The sequence below is a fragment of the Morus notabilis genome, unplaced genomic scaffold (assembly GCF_000414095.1).
Source record: "Morus notabilis unplaced genomic scaffold, ASM41409v2 Scaffold793, whole genome shotgun sequence".
NCBI classification, from domain to species: domain Eukaryota; kingdom Viridiplantae; phylum Streptophyta; class Magnoliopsida; order Rosales; family Moraceae; genus Morus; species Morus notabilis.
The window spans coordinates 271,172-290,883 of NW_010356914.1; the positions used below are offsets into that span (position 1 = coordinate 271,172).

The 19,712-nt window shown below is 33.6% G+C and overlaps 2 protein-coding genes across 2 annotated transcripts; both read left to right on the plus strand.

The window, feature by feature from the left end:
* The first annotated feature begins 1,417 nt into the window (after positions 1 to 1,417).
* On the plus strand, positions 1,418 to 2,065 carry LOC21393080. Its single transcript, XM_010088950.2, has one exon. It carries the CDS (start codon positions 1,418 to 1,420, stop codon positions 2,033 to 2,035), a length of 618 nt encoding a protein of 205 aa, XP_010087252.1. The 3' UTR covers positions 2,036 to 2,065.
* A 5,585-nt stretch (positions 2,066 to 7,650) lies between these two features.
* Positions 7,651 to 15,900, plus strand: LOC21393081 (probable beta-D-xylosidase 2). Its single transcript, XM_010088951.2, has 7 exons — positions 7,651 to 8,118; positions 9,229 to 9,507; positions 11,931 to 12,100; positions 12,192 to 12,289; positions 12,718 to 13,068; positions 14,149 to 14,562; positions 15,085 to 15,900. The coding sequence occupies exons 1-7, from the start codon at positions 7,702 to 7,704 to the stop codon at positions 15,693 to 15,695; spliced, it is 2,340 nt and encodes a 779-aa protein (XP_010087253.1). The 5' UTR covers positions 7,651 to 7,701; the 3' UTR covers positions 15,696 to 15,900.
* Positions 15,901 to 19,712: the final 3,812 nt, after the last annotated feature.

Genomic DNA, 19,712 nt, shown 5'->3' on the forward strand with positions numbered 1-19,712 from the left:
TTCCTTGTGTCTTTTATGTTTTTGTTGATCTTTCTGCACTTATAATTTGTTGTTGCTGAATCAATAAAAAAATATATCCATCTGCATGTATCTGTCATCAGTATTACAACAAGTGTTATAACACTTTTTGTGACACCGACCGAAAAACGGACCTTTCAATTGGTATCAGAGCAGTTCACTAACCCTTTGTTTGGTGAGATTTTGGGAGTTAGTCTATTGTAGTAGAGATGGATTTTCTACAAGAAGGAGGTTCGGTTTCACGCTCCACACTACTTGATGGCACTAAGAAGTTCAACAAAAAGAAAAAAATGCCAAACTTTGGCAATATCAACCATTTCCATAAGAATAAAGCTGCAGCAAATAACACAGAGATGAAGACTAAAAACATGGGTATTCAATGTCAAGAATGCTACGGTTATGGCCACAATTTCAATTCGAGTGTGCTAACACTCTCAAGAAGAAGAAGAAATCACTTAATGCTACCCGGAATGATGAAAAATCTGAAGGAAGTCAGGAGTATGATGATAATCATGTGAGTAATTTAGTTGCTTTCAATGTGTATATTGATCAAGGTGTTTCTACAAATAATGTTACAAACGGTGTCGCAGACAGTGTTACAACAAATGCTGAAACAGAATCTTTGAACAACGAAAACGAAGGAGATTTTTCAGATTTTGAAAGTAACAGTGATGGTGATGAGCTGATTGTTGATGCTATCTAGAAAACTTATAAAACTATGTTCAGCAAATGAGTTAAAGTGTGTAAAATGAATAAGTCTATAAAGGTGAGTTGATAAGCTTGTCAAAGAGAATGATGTGTTGAAAATAGCTGCTGATAATTATGAATTCTTCTTTTTTTATTCTTTGGGATATATCAAAAAAACAAAAAAACAAAACAAAACAAAATTAAAGAGAGGATAATCCACGTCAATATATATAAAAGTAAAACGATCAAAATCTTCTGTTTCGGTACGTCGACTCACTTGCATTAGTTTAAGTTTAAAGAGATTTCATTAACTAGTTATAGTTGAACGGTTCATTGACCTCTATTTCTTAATTAATTTGCACCAAAATCAAGCTAAAGAACAAAGACTATAATGATATCTCTATAAAAATTCGCACCAACAGCCGTAGGATGAACTCCAATAAGATCTCAAATCAGACTATATATAGAATAATACTCAACTATATATGTTACTTAGTTTAGTAGTTTGTCAAAATCGTAGGACCAAACCCACCTCAAAACCAACGACCCCCACAATATCAAATTAGTAGTTGCATGTAACTTAAGATGGAGCGGTTTAACAAACACCTCCTTAACCGAAAATGTTTCATAAACACATAATCTACGTCCTTAATATAACCCCACAAAACACAAACATAATTGGATCGAATTAGTCAGTTTCAAAATTTTCAAAATGGGTAATTCCATCGCACAAAGACCACAAAGAGAAAGCCAATCCACCGGAAAAGTGATCCTCTGGGACGGCTCGGTTCACGAGTTCGACAAGCCGGTGACGGCGGCGGAGCTAATGCTGGAGCACCCGCAGCAAGCGGTGGTGGAGTTCCAGCCGGCGGTGGCCGGGAAACGGCCGACGCCGTTGCCGGCGGACAAGAAGCTCGAGACGAGGAGGGTTTATTTGATGCTTCCAATGAAGCGAGCTCGGAAGGTGATGGCTCTGTCGCCGGACGAGATCCGGAGAGTTCTTCTCATCGCAAACTCGGCTCTAATGTCGCGGAAGTCGGCGAAGTTCTTGCCGTTTTTCGCGAGGATTTGCCCCGCGGTGAGTGTGGCGTCGCCGAAGAAGGAGTACTGTTGGAGTACTGAAACGACGACGTCGACGTCGTTGGAGGAGGAGGAGAAGAAAAAGTACTTTTCGCAGGAGAGTTTGGAGTTAGAAGAGGGAAGTAGTTTAGGTGATAGGCCGGAGTATTTGAGCAGGCAGTTGTCGGGGAGGGGTTGGAAGCCGAGTTTGGACACCATTGAAGAGAAGATGTTCAAGGTTGAGAAGAGGGTTTCTCATTGGCTGTTTTGATGATTTGGATTATTGAATATTGATCGTGTTCATGCATGCCTGGAATTTGTATGGAAATTGGTGTAGCACTTACTACGCACGTACATATATATTATCATGCTGCTTTTTGGTTTTTCTTTAGAAAGTTAATTAGAGATGGAAAAAAAATAATATTTAGGACACCGCGTGTAATAATCACTAAAATCAACTTAGTTTTTATTAGTATATACCACTGCATTTGTTGGACAACAAGTGTGTGGAAAACCTGCAGTTAAAAGAAAATGAAAGTATTGCTTTATTTTCTCTTTTATATTACTTCCCATAGCATTGTTCATTAATTAAAGATCGATATATTACGTCATGTGACTTGTTTTTATAAAATTGTAACTTTTATTAAATTTTAGAAACTTATCATCTATATTAGTATTACAAAGTTTATCAAAAAAAAAAAAAAACATATTGAACCAATTAGTTATTAATTAATTTAGAAACAAAATTTAGAATGGATTTATTTAAAATTTAAGAACCGACAAAGGCAAACAAATCTATATATTTACACTTGGACTTCGAAATTGCATATTCCCCATGGTGACAGCTGGTCGATCTGATAGAGTTTTGAAGTTCATAAACTCTAGTATACTATATGCAGGCCGGATATGCATAATTAATTTTGTGTTGTTTGTTAATTAGTTTGATAAGGCTGTTCGTGTATATTTTATCACTCAGAGACATCATGGGGAAATATATATATATATATATATATATCTAATATTAAAATTTGAAAACCAATATTTAATAAAAGAAACGGGTCGAGTTAGATGTATAAATATAAAGAACCTTAGCTCTTCGTAGTTTAATCCTCTGTTTCCATATAATCAAAAATGAGAAGAGAAAAAGTAATAATGTGAAATAACTTAAGTGAAATAATTCAAAGTTTAACTTTCAAAAAGAAAATATTCAAAATTAAGGATTCTCTGTCTATAATGAGAAATAATGCATCTCCTACTACTATTGGTAATATTGCCACTTTTCTACTGTTTACTATCACTTTACTTCCAATTAACCTCTAGAGGCAGACCCATTCATGACAAAATTAGGTACATCATCCAATCCATATCCAGCTTGTTAATCATGTTTTCCATATTCCTATTGATCATCAACCTCATTATTCCACTAATTACCATTTTCTTCTCTCTCCCTAAAAAGTTAATGCAAGTTGCATCAAACCCACGTCAAATTAGCTTGTTTGTAGAGAGAATGAAATTCAATAGCGCAGGAAGAAGATTAAGGTTCGTTCTTTTCACAAGTTTGAATTGAGAATTTAAGTTGAAAAGTAAATTATTTTAAGAGAAAACATTATAACAAAAAAATTGAATTTAAATTTTTATGAAAAAAAACACTATAATAAAAATTTTGAGTTGTAATTTGAATCTAAGAAAAAAAAACAGGTTGTAAGATATTATACAGCAAACATCTAAATCAATGCAATTGCAAAATATCTTCACATTTATCAATTACCATTGGTATATAATAATGACATAAAAACTGGATAAGATATATGCACCATCATTCAAAAGGCATGAAACTGAACAAAACATTTTGTAGTGGTCACCATCAATGGTGAAATTTAATGTCTCTGCTATGAAAAGCATTATTGATATATAAAAAGCAATGATGATAAATTGTATGGGCAACATACACAGTGAAAAAAGGTAGGGGAGGGAGGCAGTTGGGGACAATTTATTAAAGTTAGTTTGTAAAACAGAGATGAAAGATCAGTACCAATTTTGCGTTTGCAAGTTGTTAAAGAGAAAAAGTGTGGGGATGATGTAAGGAGTAAGGTACCATTTTGGACCAAACTGCAGTCTGACCTCAAAAAAATCCCTACCTTATGGTTAGCATAATAAATGAAGCTCTTAAATTTTTTTTTTTTTTTTCTTTTTTGGTAGGTAATGAAGCTCTTAAAGTTGAGATATATATGGGTAACAATACACGCCAATTTCAGGTTTTTTTTTTTTTTGGTAGGAGGCTTCTTCAGTTAAGTTACTACTTGTATGAACAACCAAAAGCAATAAAATACCAAGTTCTAAACATGGAAAATTGTAAGATCGAAGTTGTCATTATTTAAGTAATTATAAGTTCAGAACTTCAGATCAATGTTATTATACAGAGCACATCCTCGTGTCTTTGTTCTCCTTCCCTCCCTCCATTTTTTTTTTTCCTTTTTTTTCTCTCTCTCTTACGTAGGAGAATATCTTATCGGATAGATTTTTTAATGTTTTCTTTTTGTGACAACCAAGCAATATAAAGGATAAGAATTCAGAAAAAGGTAAAAAGGAAAAGAGCATAAGAAAAAAAAAAAAATTACAATTTTTTTATCCACATTGCGGGTAGCCGTATACCTTTCCAAGATAAACTCAAGAAAAGCTTTTTAATTCGTGTTTGAGGAAACAGATAACATCAAGTGGATGATTTTCTTTTCTTTTTCTTTTTTTTTTTTTGGTAATTTTTATTTCCTTCTGTTCTTCCCCTCTATTCCAACTATTAATCTAAGTAGCGATTGTAATATCAAGGCTTCAAATTCCCATAAACGTGGCAATGAATGAGATAAAAATTAAACTCCATGTTAAGGTATTCCTTATCTTATTTGACAAAATGTAAATAAAATAATAAAACTATAAATTAGAATATCACTGCTGCCATGCAAGTGTGTAATATTAATTCCATTGCAAGCCTTAGGTGAACTCTACCAATATCCAAGCACAAATTGGCACCAGATGAAAATTATACACGACATACATTTTTGAAAGATTCTATGGTTAGTTTTTTTTTTTTTTTTTTTCCCCACAAAACATATTCATATTATGTAGTCTTTTATTATCATATCGGAAACGTATAAAAAAAAACGCATAATTTTACATTTTTTTGGGGCGAATTTGTTTGTTTAAACCTGCACAGGTGGGAATATCTTGTTTGTATCTTTTCACAAAATTTTGTATATGAACAATTAATTATGATTGATTAATTAAGACAAATTAAAAAAATTAAGTATTTAACGACTGATTAAGATTGAAAATTCTAAAACAAATGGAACAAGCTATGCGTCATTCCTTGGATTAGTGCATGAAATCTATATTGAAATTGACCAACCAATGTAGTCATTGGACAGTGAAACGATGAATATTTGGATGCATATAAAGTTTAGTCCTATTCAGAAGCACGAGTTCCTGAAGTCAGTTTCAAGACTTCCCTCAATATAGGCCTCGTTCATTTTACCGATTCGAGTTTTCAATTCTAAGTTTCTACAGTAAAAAGCTCTCAAAAAATGTCACATCTAACTTTTTTTGCTACAGTGAAAAGTTCTCATAAAATGCCACATCTCAGCTCGAATTGAAAACTCAAATCTGCGAAGTGAACGAGACTAGTAGATTGTCTGAACTCTGGTGTGTTTACCGATGACGAGATTCCCCATATACCTATGGACCCAAAGGTAAGGATTCGGTTGGTAGATAGATCCTTTTAAAACTTGATTCACAATCAGTATTTATTTACAGTGATTTTAAGTCATGATTTTAAATCAGTGTTTAGTTTAGATGATTCTGAATCATGATTCAGAATCTGATGTGATGCTTTAAATCAAAATCACTCGTGATTCTAAACTACCCCCTCTTGATTTAAGGTGATTCAAATTTCTGATTCTGAATCATGATTTGAACCCAAAATCATGAATCATAGTTTTGATTTCAGAATCATGATTAGAATTACCTTGATTTGAATCCTTGTACCAAACGAATATATTTTTTTTTTGTGGTTGATTAAAATATTCTTGTAGTTTTTCTTTAGAAGTAATTTTTTTTTTTTAATAATTTCTATTGCTTGATGATACAAAAGTAAAAGAATCACATCTGATTTCACTGTCCAGCAATAGAATTTAGCAAGTGCTGGAAGTTTGGTTCCCTTGGTGACCTCCCTTCCAAGTCAAGCCACATACAAGCATTCCTTCAAAATCTTCCATGAAATTTACGGTCATAAGTCGATAAATTCGGTATGCTTTTTGAAGCGGATTAATTAGTCTCTTATATATATATATAGGTAAAATGGATTTATTCATCTTAAAGGAACGGCTTTGCGTGGAACATTTTTTTAAAGTATTTTTTCTTTTAAATGTTTGTTCAGTGCCTAGTAAATTATTATAAGGAACTGAGGTCTTGTTCATTTCACCGATTCGAGTTTTCAATTTTAAGTTTTTATAGTAAAAAGTTCTCAGAAAATGTCACATTTAACTTTTTCTGTTATAGTGTAAAGCTCTCAGAAAATATCACATTTTAACTCGAATTGAAAATTTAAATCTGCGAAGTGAACAATGTCTAAAATCATTTTCCCCCCAAAACGCAAACAAATCAACCATGTTGTAGTGTTGTTAACAATTGAAGTGAGAAATTTTAAGTGCTTCTTCATATACATCTGATTTTACATACCTAATATATGGGACAGACTCTATAGAAAAATGTGAATGTGTCAAAGCGTCCCTCATTGGTTCTCAATTCTATTAAATAAGGTCACTATCAGTGAAGTCCAATACTACGGAATTCATTTTTCTATCCGTGAACGGTGTTAAGCTCTATTGGCGTCTTATATAGTTCAATTTTATCATTTGTGTACGAGACACAACCAAGTGGTAGCCTGGTAGGTGATTTGACTCGTACAGTAATCATGATTCATGAACAAGTTGCTTTCCTTGGTGTCTAGACAACCTGATTCTCTCCTTGATCGTAATGCACCAATAATGCTTTACAAGGAAAATTTGACAAAAAAATTTACAAATTTCCAACAAAGGAAAAATACGGTAATGTTCATTTCACCGATTTAAATTTTTATAATAGTGAAATGCTTTCATAAATAATCACATTTAATTTTTTTATTATAATAAAAAATTTTCATATAAAATTGCATCTACACTCGAATCAATAACTAAACGGTCAGAAAATGATATAACTCTTAGGCCTCGTTCATTTCACCGATTTGAGTTTTTAGTTTTAGGTTTCTACAGTAAAAAGCTCTCAAAAAATGTCACATCAAAATTTTTTGCTACAGTGAAAAGTTCTCAGAAAATGTCACATCTCAGCTCGAATCAAAAACTCAAATCTGCGAAGTGAACGAGACCTTAACCTCACCTGATTACAGCTTGTGAGTCACAGCCTCTCCTTGGAAAGCGCGATACTAATGCCCCTCAACGGCTCAACCAATTCTTCAACCAATGAAAAGATATTTAGTCACACGATAAAGTCCTCTTCCTCATTCCAATTTCAAATTTTTTTTTTTTTTTTTTTGGATATTGCAATCTTTATTCTTTTTCCCATTGGAAACGGCAGGTAAATCCAATAATTGAAATTTGTTAAGACTAACCACTAACTTAGTGGTATGGTATTCCACAAAACCACTACTAAACGCTTTTTTCTCTCTCCTTTTTACTTTTTTTTTTTTTTTTAGGAAACAGTTAAAGAACATCATGGACGTCCAATCACCAAAATGGTTATAAATCTTACATCATCACAATACCAATTCCAGCACAGCAAATTTTCGGCTATATATATATATATATATATATATTTACACACACTACACTCTCGCTTCACTTAACTTCCATTCCACTCCTCAACAAAGAAAAAAAAAATTTATTTGGCAAAATGGCTTCCATAATTACAATACCTTTGTCCAAAGCTATGGTATTTTTTCTTCTTCTCTTCTTTTTCAGTGTTCCAAGCTCCTCAGCCAGTAGAGAGCCATTCGCTTGTGATCCGACCGACAAAACGACGAGAGGATTGCCGTTTTGCCGGACGTCATTGCCAATACAGGAGAGAGTGAAGGACTTGATCGGACGACTGGCATTGCAAGAGAAGGTGAGGCTTTTGGTCAACAATGCGGCGGCTGTGACTAGGCTGGGAATCAAAGGTTACGAGTGGTGGTCGGAGGCTCTTCATGGGGTCTCCAATGTGGGGCCCGGTTCCAAGTTTGGTGGGGACTTCCCTGGGGCCACTAGCTTCCCTCAAGTCATCACCACCGCTGCTTCTTTCAATGCCTCATTGTGGGAAGCGATCGGACGGGTAAGAAATTTTTTTTTTTTTCCAATTCGTATTAATTCGTTTAAATGTTTTAATTGTGTAATTTAAATTCCGTCGGGATCAGCTTTTTGGTCGCGTTATGTTTGTTTTTATACGTAAAGTGAAAAACCCCCATTTTGATGGATTTAATTAATCTGCTTTTTAATTCATGAGCTTAATAAGCTCCTTACAGTACATTATGCTATTTGACAAAATCATGCAAAGATAAAATCCGAAAAATTAAGAATAAAAAAAAATAAAATGTGATCGTGGTATGTGTATTGTTGTGATTTATATGTTTTGTTGGGGTCACTTCATAATATTTGCCAACAAAAACGCACCCACCACCCACGCGTACTCTTTTATTATTATTATTAATTATTGTTATTATTATTATTATTATTATTATTTTAGAAAGAAAGATCTCTCGGATCAATAAGCTGCTTTATTTAATTCATTTTATTGTATATAATTCGGATTCATTAATTCTTACTCGTAGTATAAGTTGTAGTTCTATTGTGATTTTAATTAAAAAAAAAAAATTTATGTAGATATTCTCAACTGATATCATGCGTTTCTAAAAGTTAAATCATAATTAACGATATATTCCAACAAGAAAAAAAAATATCGTACTAACTATAAAACAAATTATTTTAAAACGCTAGTGTAGAATTCTCTGAATTAAGATAAGATGGGGATGAATTATGATAACACGTTAAAAGAACTTACTTTATAGTCTTTTTTTTTTTTTTTTCTCCCTTAAGCCAAGTTGTTTGGTAAAGTTTTCAAACACGAAACAAAACGTGATTGGTTCAAACACCCAAAGTGTAGGAAAGTTGCGCAAATTAGTAGGACCAGCCTTAATTTTTAATTTTTGATTTTATTATTTATTTATTTATTTTTGAGGAACTATCCTTAAATTTTGAAGGGAATGTTTAGTTGGAAAATTTAAACTATAATTTGAATTATGATTCATAATTCGTTATAATATTTTCTCTCATAAAAAATACATATAAATTAAAAATAATTTTAATCACATAATTTTAATTTATGAACCAAACGTCTTTTAAAATACACAATGCAAGCGGTGTTGTTCTGTTTTTGTGGGCGCAGGTAGTGTCAGACGAGGCAAGAGCAATGTATAATGGGGGCGTGGCTGGCCTCACCTACTGGAGCCCAAATGTAAATATATTCAGAGACCCAAGGTGGGGCCGGGGACAGGAGACTCCCGGTGAGGATCCGGTCGTCGTCGGCACATACGCCGCTAGCTATGTCAAGGGGCTACAGGGAAACGACGGTAACCGGTTGAAGGTTGCCGCTTGTTGCAAGCATTTCACTGCTTATGACCTCGATAACTGGAATGGAGTTGATAGATTTCATTTTAACGCTAAGGTACTATATATATCTGTGTATCTATGATATATGATTCTATATCATTTATAATTATTATTTATTATTTAAAAATGTTGTATTTGTTGTAGTATAATATAAGGTACTAGTTCACGTGAATTTGATTCATTAGTCTCTGTCCGATTATTAATTATCAGAGTCATGATAGAAGGTGTGTTACAGCTAGTTTAATTTGTGCTAGATTTTTATTATTATGAGTAGGTGATCTACCTTTGAAAATTAATGGCAAAATAACGTACTCTCGAGTTTGAAAAGACATAATGGATAGCAACAAAATATATGATATAATTCTAATAATTAAAGCCTCATTTATTTTATCGATTTAAATTTTATTACAGTAAAAAACTCTCAGAAACAGTCACATCTAATTTTTTTATTATAGTAAAAAGTTTTCACATAAAATCACATCTCAATTCGAATTAAAAATTCAAATCAGTGAACTAAATAAATACTAGTGTGATGCATGGACATCACGGAGACTTAACTAATATTTTCCAAGTTAAACTAGACATTGTAATGTAGTCCTTATACGTACAGATATGTAGTAGTTTGTATAGTTTATGAACGATAATATACGCTCTTAAAATATTAATACCGTTGATGACAAAAATAGATGCGTTGCTTTGAGGAGACGACAGAAAATAAGCTGTTGTTCTTGTATCGTGTTGCTTCAGATTTAAGCATCGAATTTCACAAAATAATAAAAATATTGAACGGAAGCGAAAATTGATTCATTTAAAAAAAAATACAAAAGAAAAAATAGGATATGAGCCGCGCATTTAATTAATGTAAGAGAATCTTAGGTCTGAAAGTCTCATAATGGGTTATCCCCGTGCTTTTGTGTGGGGTCGTGCATTGATTTTTGCACTAATACCTTATCCAAACAAGAAGATGCCAAACAACAAAATTAAGCAGTATTTAACATGACTAGATTAGACAACATATATGGCTGCAAAACAAAGAGAGAAAAAAAGCCTTCTGAACAGCCCATATGATGATCATTGAGGTTCGTTTTATAGATGAATTCAGAATTATAATTTTAGATTTTAATTTAAAATTAATATTTATTTATAGTGATTCTGAATTCGTATTTGGTTTAGATGATTTTAAATCATGATTTAGAATATGATATGATGTTTTAAATTAAAATCACTCATGATTTTAAAATCACCTCCTCTTGATTCAAGATGATTCAAACTCCTGATTCTGAATCATGATTTGAACTTAAAATCATAAATCATGATTCTGATTCTAAAATCATGATTAGAATCACCTTATTTTGAATTCTCACACCAAACGAACTCTAAAAAAAGATATAATTTTAATAATTAAAGCCTCATTCATTTTATCGATTTAAATTTTATTACAGTAAAAAACTCTCAGAAACAGTCACATCTAACTTTTTTATTATAGTAAAAAGTTTTCACATAAAATCACATCTCAATTCGAATTAAAAACTCAAATCAGTGAACTAAACAAATACTAGTGTGATGCATGGACATCACGGAGACTTAACTAATATTTTCCAAGTTAAACTAGACATTGTAATGTAGTACTTATACGTACAGATATGTAGTAGTTTGTATAGTTTATGAACGATAATATACGCTCTTAAAATATTAATACCGTTGATGACAAAAATAGATGCGTTGCTTTGAGGAGACGACAGAAAATAAGCTGTTGTTCTTGTATCGTGTTGCTTCAGATTTAAGCATCGAATTTCACAAAATAATAAAAATATTGAACGGAAGCGAAAATTGATTCATTTAAAAAAAAATACAAAAGAAAAAATAGGATATGAGCCGCGCATTTAATTAATGTAAGAGAATCTTAGGTCTGAAAGTCTCATAATGGGTTATCCCCGTGCTTTTGTGTGGGGTCGTGCATTGATTTTTGCACTAATACCTTATCCAAACAAGAAGATGCCAAACAACAAAATTAAGCAGTATTTAACATGACTAGATTAGACAACATATATGGCTGCAAAACAAAGAAAAAAAAAAGCCTTCTGAACAGCCCATATGATGATCACTGAGGTTCGTTTTATAGATGAATTCAGAATTATAATTTTAGATTTTAATTTAAAATTAATATTTATTTATAGTGATTCTAAATTCGTGTTTGGTTTAGATGATTTTAAATCATGATTTAAAATTTGATATGATGTTTTAAATCAGAATCACTCATGATTCTAAAATCACCCCCTCTTGATTCAAGATGATTCAAACTCCTGATTCTGAATCATGATTTGAACTTAAAATCATAAATCATGATTCTGATTCTAAAATCATGATTAGAATCACCTTATTTTGAATTCTCACACCAAACGAACTCTAAAAAAAATAATAATTATAATACAAAAGTTGCTAAAAATCACACATCTGACGTGAGTGCGACCCTGGCAGGTTAGCAAGCAGGACATAGAGGACACATTCGATGTGCCATTCAGGATGTGTGTGAAGGAAGGAAAGGTAGCGAGTGTGATGTGCTCCTACAATCAGGTCAATGGTGTCCCCACTTGTGCCGACCCTAATCTCCTCAAGAAAACTGTACGTGGCAAATGGCGTCTTGATGGGTAATATGGCTATCCGATATAGTCTAGTGTATATATTGTCAAACAAAATGGTGGAGTTTTGTCGTTTAACTTGTTATTGGTGGATGAATAGGTATATTGTGTCGGATTGTGACTCGGTTGGGGTTTTCTACGATACCCAGCATTACACCACAACACCTGAAGAGGCAGCTGCTGACGCTATTAAAGCAGGTCATTATTTTGCCTAATTGTGTACTCACGTAAATCTTTTTTTTTTCTTAACTCGAGGGCGTCTTATGATAAAATCAAGTTTTAATAAGTATTGTCAACTAATTAATTAATTAATGAGGTGAATTAGAGAAATATCACCCTTGAATTTCAAGCATGTTACTTTTGGTTTTTTTTTTTTTTTTGAAGTTTTTACATCAAATTGATACGTATAAATAACTAGTCTTCAGTAATCTCTTGGTCTAGTGACAGTTGGGGTTTGAGTGGAGTATTATGGATTTAATTCCGTGTTGTATAAAAAAAAAATAAACAGTCTTCAAAGTGGTATACAACCTGATTACCACTAATTAATGTCCCATGAGAACTTTAATTGGTTTTGCTAATCCTTTGAATGCACACTAATTAATTGGTTTATGTTGACATATTTTCAGGTTTGGATTTGGATTGTGGGCCTTTTCTGGCGGTGCACTCAGAGAATGCAGTCAAAAGGGGGTTGTTGAACGAGGTTGATATCAGCAATGCATTGAGCAATACACTAACTGTCCAAATGAGGCTTGGGATGTTTGATGGAGAACCATCGGCGCAGCCATATGGGAATTTAGGCTCCAAGGATGTGTGCACCCCTGCTCACCAAGAGCTGGCCCATGAGGCAGCCATACAGGGCATTGTGCTTCTCAAGAATCAAGGCCCTTCACTGCCTCTATCCGCCCGCCGCCACCGCACTGTCGCTGTCATTGGCCCTAATTCTGATGCGAATGTCACTATGATCGGAAACTATGCTGGTATGTATGTTCACACTGCCTTCAGAACTAGATGCTCAAGTAAATATGTGCCCTCAAACAGTGTCGAACTCTTAACTATGTTTTATGCAGAATTATGTTGACACCCGCATCACATTTTTATGAATAAGACGAAGAATTTCACACTAGATAAAAAAGAAAAAGTAATCTTATTGATAGTGTTTTGTTTTAAACCATTAGATTCGTACATATTAAGAGGTTGTTCTTTTGCATTTTTGAGTTAAGGTAATTTAAGTAATGATCTTAAGTTGAGTTTGAGTTATAACTTGAGTTTGTATTTGGATGTGCACATTTGAGTTATGATTTAAATTGAAAATCTATTTGAGTTTGTGTTTGGGTGGGTCAAAACTTAAATTTATATTTAGATAGTATTTTAATAAAAATTTAATGGTGATGAAAAATTTTAATAGGGTATATAGGTGGGGTTTTATTCGTCTTTTTGTTGTGAATGCATAGAAAAAAAATAATCTCAATCAGAATTAAAACGAAAAAGTTATTGTATTTTTAAAAATATTAAAAATACTGTTAATTAACTTGAGTTCGAGTTTATGAACTCGAGTTGAAGAGAAAACTTGAACTCAAATTTAGCCCCAAATTCGAGTTCAAATTCAAATTTTACAAAAAAAATATGAATTTGAATAAAGTTATAACTCGAGTTTAAATTTTTTTTTAATTTATTGCATAATGTTTAGAAACATGCACTATAATAGCTCTAGAGACTAAATAGGATAACTATTAAAAACTCAAAATTAAAAGGATAAGAGTAGTCTCTTGCGCATTGTCTTTTGTCTTTTGTTGCATAATGTTTAAAAACATGCATGCACCATAAGATTTGTGCCCACTCTTACTATTTAGATCTGAACTCAAGAAAAACAGGATTCTAAGAGGATGAGACAAAATTAAAGAGCTGAGTTAGAGAGAGAGACTTTTTTTAACTCTCTTCTTTTAACATTGTAACAGTTACCTAGCAGTATACATAATACTTCAGGCGTCTATAAAATTTTCTTATTGATTAGTGGACATTTGACCCATTTTATTTTTATTTTTTGTGTGGGACCATAGGTGTTGCATGCGCCTACACAACTCCCCTGCAAGGGATATCAAGATATACAAGAACAATCCACCAGCAAGGTTGTGCTGACGTCGATTGCAAAGGAGACCAGCTTTTCAATGCCGCTATTGATGCGGCCCGTCAAGCGGACGCCACGGTATTGGTTATGGGCCTGGACCAGTCCATCGAAGCCGAGTTCAGAGACCGAGCCGGACTACTTCTACCTGGACGCCAGCAAGAGCTCGTTTCCAAGGTCGCTGCAGCATCCAAAGGCCCAATCATACTGGTCTTGATGTCTGGAGGCCCAATTGACGTGTCGTTCGCCAAAAACGACAGACGTATCAGTGGCATTTTATGGGCTGGTTATCCGGGCCAAGCCGGAGGGGCAGCCGTTGCTGATGTCTTGTTTGGAAAGAGTAACCCAGGTTAGCTTCTGAGCCCAAAAGCAGGCCCAATCATAGCCCATAACAATTTCTTTTGATTTATAACTTTTGCATAAATTTTTAAAAACTATATTACAATCCCAATATTGTCGTTTCAAAAAAAAAAAAAAAAAAAATCTCCCAATATTTTCATCAAATTTCCTTGTGTTACATGCTTTTATGATAAAGTTAAAAATGTTCGTCATATACAGAAAAGTGCCATGAAAAAATAGTCCACCAGTTGCATAAGATTTTGGAACTTAGATTCGTTCCCTGATTCGAATCATGGTTCGTGGTTCGCTACAGTATTTTCTCTCACAAAAAATACACGTAAATCGAAAATAGTTCTAATCACATAGTTCTAATCCATGAACCAAACGTCTAATAATCTATGCCATTCAATTCACCTGAAAAAATATAATCTATCGAACTTCAACGGCACAAATGTAAAGCTTTTGTATTTTGATGGCATACAATGTAATTTCCTCTAACATAAGACAAATATTATTTGATTGTAATATTCAGGTGGAAAGCTACCAATGACATGGTACCCACAAGACTACATTTCCAATCTGCCAATGACAGCCATGGACATGAGATCAAGCCCATCGAAGAACTACCCAGGAAGGACTTACCGTTTCTACAAAGGCCCAGTAGTGTACCCATTCGGCTACGGGCTCAGCTACTCCAAATTCGTTCACTCCATAGCCGAGGCCCCAACAGTGTTCTCAGTCCCCATCGACGGCCATCGCAAGGCCCAAAACACATCCACCATTTCAAACAAGGCAATCAGGGTGACCCACACCAGGTGCAACAGGCTCTCGCTGGGACTCCACGTGGACGTAAAAAACGTGGGGTCCCGAGATGGGTCCCACACCCTGCTCGTGTTCTCGACCCCACCTACGGAGAATGGCCACTGGGCCCCACTCAAACAGCTTGTGGCCTTCCAGAAGGTCCGAGTGGCCGCCGGGTCACAGCAGCGAGTCAGAATTAGTATTCATGTTTGCAAGTACTTGAGCGTGGTGGACAGGTCTGGAATCAGAAGGCTTCCGATGGGGGAACACAATATTCACATTGGGGACGCCAGGCATTCGGTGTCGCTCCAAGCTGCTACCTTGGGAGTGATTAAGTCATGATTTTTACATTTTATCGACACAATTTTAAACCGTCATATTAAATTTCAATAGATAAAATGAATTTAATGTGACGGGGTGGTATAAAAATCAGAAAAACAGAACGTCAATATTGTTAGCCATACTACCATAATGAGAGTAAAGAAGTAGAAACTAGAGGATTGCAAAAAAGAAGAAATGCTCCTAATTGGAAAGCGCTTCTGATTGATTTGAAGAAGAGGTGAGGAAATCTCAATCCTACCTTATATTGTTAATTTTTCAGAGTTGGTTTTGTGTAATTCAATGTGATCAGTTTGATATTGGTAATTGATAAATCAAATTGTACTATTCTTGCTTTAAAAAAAAAAAAAAAATGTACTATTCTTATAAATGACTACTTAGTTGCTTTACCTAAAGACATTAGGATACACCCAAAAAAAAAAGAGAAAAATATATATATAATCAGAATGCGCTAAATGAGCAAATTTTTTTCAAGTACTTATTTATTTTGATTTCTATTCTTGATATAAACTGATCGGATTTTTTAAGCCAATGACCTTCAAATGACACACCACTTAATTAATAGAATTTTTATAAAAATTATTTTGTTTTTATTTATTTTCTTTCAAAATTTAAGTTAAATTACAAAATTACCCCTAATTTTTTAAACAAAAAAAGCCTTCAGAAGAGAGGATTTGAGAAGACAAATGTGAAAATATTTTTAAAACAAAAAAGTAAGAAATCCCTTAAAAACTTGCTTCTCCTTCGTCCTATTCTCCTTCAAACGATCGAGAGCCCCCCAAAACAAAACAAAAAAAACAAAAAAACATTGTCGCCGCAAACATCATTGGAATCCACCGGTTCTCCGGCCCCTGGCCACTTGTCCGCGCTTCCGCCGTCTCTTCGGTCCCAAAAGCAACCCAGTAACTTCCTTCTCATTTGTCCCCATTGTTGGGATATATGCCCATAAATCAAATAAGATGTAAATATTTTGTTGATTATCAATGAAATGAGAAATTTTATATATATATATATGAGGAAACGTGCAGCAGCATGTTTCCTCATTAACAAAAATGATGAAAGAGTGGGAGGAAACGTGTTGTTGCACGTTTCCTCACAGTTGGATATATGGGTGAACATTTAAAAGATAATAGACACAGAAGAATTGTGTCTTCGGTGGTGACAGTTTTTCCTTGAGAAAGAAAAACGAAAAGGTTTTGCCGCACAGAGAGAAACAAAAAGTTTTTTTTTGAGAAAAGGAAAAACGGGAGAACAAAAGAAAAACCAAATAAAATTTTTGAGTGCCATCACATACTTTTGAGAAAAGTGAGTGATAACTATAGGTGGTTTCCCTATTCATCCATCTCATGTGTTGAGAAACCCATTAGAACGCCCACACGTTCGAGTTCACGTTAATCCGGAGATACATTGAGAAAGAACCGTGGTGTTTTTAGAATTTAAGAGCTCAAGACGGTGTTGGAGGAGTTTAAGGTTTTCATCCTAATCGAACGACGGTCAAATCCTCATTTCTTTCTTTAATATCTTTGTAGTTAAATTAGCATGAAATAATGATTGCATTAAATTTTAATTTATGTGATTTGATAGATACCACGCTTCCGCACAATTTTTTTTTAAAATCCGGTTTGAGAAACCAACACCCTTATCCTTCAAACGACCGAAATCCACCCAAAACCAACAAAAAAAAAAACCTTGCCTTTTGCCAGTAACATTGTCGGAATCCACCGGTTCTCCGGCCACTTGTCCATGCTTCCGCCATCTCTCTGGTCCCAAAAGCAACCCACTAACTCCGGCAAAGTCAGACAACTCCTCACCGTGAAGGTAACCTCTTTACTCCGGCCATTCCTCCCGGCACTCTTCACTCTTCACCGTGCGGTATCTGTGTTTGTTTTATGTTTTTGTTTCGTGCTCTAGATTGTTTGTTTTGTGTTCTTGGTGTGAATTCTATTATTGCATTAGTGAACACCACATGTTCGATAAAAGGCCTGACTTATTTTTGTGACATTTATTTTTTATCAATATGGGAAGCCGTCAGTAACACAGTTGGAGAGTAACTCTGAAGGAATAAGTGGCACTCCACCCCAGGCGGCTATGAGAACATCCCACCATTGTAAATGTTATTAGGGAAGCCTTAAGCGATCATCCTTAATGGGATGCAATGGTTTATAGAGTCTCATATGGATAAGTTAGACTTGTTAAATAAGGCGTCAAATGTTTTTGACAAAGAAGAAAGTTAAGGAGTAAAGAAGTAGAAACTAGAGGATTGCAAAAAAGAAGAAATGCTCCTAATTGGAAAGCGCTTCTGATTGATTTGAATAAGAGGTGAGGAAATCGCAATCCTACCTTATATTGTTAATATTTCAGAGTTGGTTTTGTGTAATTCAATGTGATCAGTTTGATATTGGTAATTGATAAATCAAATTGTACTATTCTTGCTTTCAAAAAAGAAAAAAAAAAAATTGTACTATTCTTATAAATGACTACTTAGTTGCTTTACCTAAAGACATTAGCATACACCCAAAAAAAACAAAAGAAAAAAAAGATATATAATCAGAATGCGTTGAATGAGCAAATTTTTTTCAAGTACTTATTTATTTCGATTTCTATTCTTGATATAAACTGATCATATTTAAACTGTACAGTCAATAACTATTCTACAACAGAGTTTACTTATTGTGCGTGTTTAGAAATGTTTATGGAAACGATTTTCATATTTTCTGAGGAGAAAAAAATAAAAATAAGCACAAAATGTTGTTTGGAGGAAGATTGAAGATCCGTTTAGTTCGTTAATTCGAATTTTTAATTGGAGTTGCGATGTGACTTTATGTGAAAATTTTTTACTGCAGTAAAAAAGTTAGATGTGACTATTTTTTAGAGTTTTTTACTGTAGCAAAACTTAAATTTTAAATTCAAATCGGTGAACTGAACGGAACCTGAATAAAGAACAGAAATGAAAACGTTTTTTTAGGTACGCCTAAAATGGGAGCCTTACTACAGCAAAAAAGTTAGATGTGACTGTTTTTTAGAGTTTTTTTACTGTAGCAAAACTCAAATTTTAAATTCGAACCGGTGAAATGAACGAAACCTGAATAAAAAACAGAAATAAAAACGTTTTTTTAAGTACGCGTCTGAAAACGACTAAAAATTATTTTCAACCTCTTATTTTCATTTTTTCCTCCCTCTTTCCTTCAACATAATGTATTATTTAATATATTATTGATTTGAGATTTGGGATTTATACTATTTTCTCCTCCTTATTTTCATAACTGATTTAAGATTTTATTAATTATTTAATATATTATTTAAAATACTATTAGATGTTTTCAAAAATGTATAATCAAACGGAGTTTCAGTTTTTTCTTATACTGAAAACAATCTCTCAATAAAACTACTAAAACACATTTTCATAAATGATTTCTACCTGAGATTGAAAACGTTTTCATTTTCATATTCATACAAAAAACATAGGCCTCGTTCACTTCGTAAATTCGAGTTTTTAATTCGAATTAAGATGTGATATTTTCTGAGAGCTTTTCACTGTAGTAGAAAAAGTTAGATGTAACATTTTCTGAGAGCTTTTTACTGTAGAAACTTAAAACTGAAAACTCGAATCGGTGAAATGAACAAGACTATAATTATTTTAGAACGAATTCAAAACGCGTCCGTTATGTCAACAAGTATTCATTCTTCCCCTGATCAAAAAGAAAAAAGCATTTCTTCTTACAAACATTGAATCTCTCAACTCAACCATGCCTAACTGTTAGGTACAAAGAGATAAATGAGGATTTTCCAGTCAAGTTTTAATTTGGACCGGGCTTTCTGTGTGGAGAGGGCCGGTTGGTTTGGCGTGGTCCAGGCCTTTGGTAGGAGAAATGATAAAAAAAAGTAGTACATGACGATACACCAGTATTGAGACCACAGGTACATATGTATGTATATACATGTCTGTGTCTAGTTATATAAATATATATATATATATAATATTTGCATATATGTGTACAACCAACACCACTATCTTCCAAT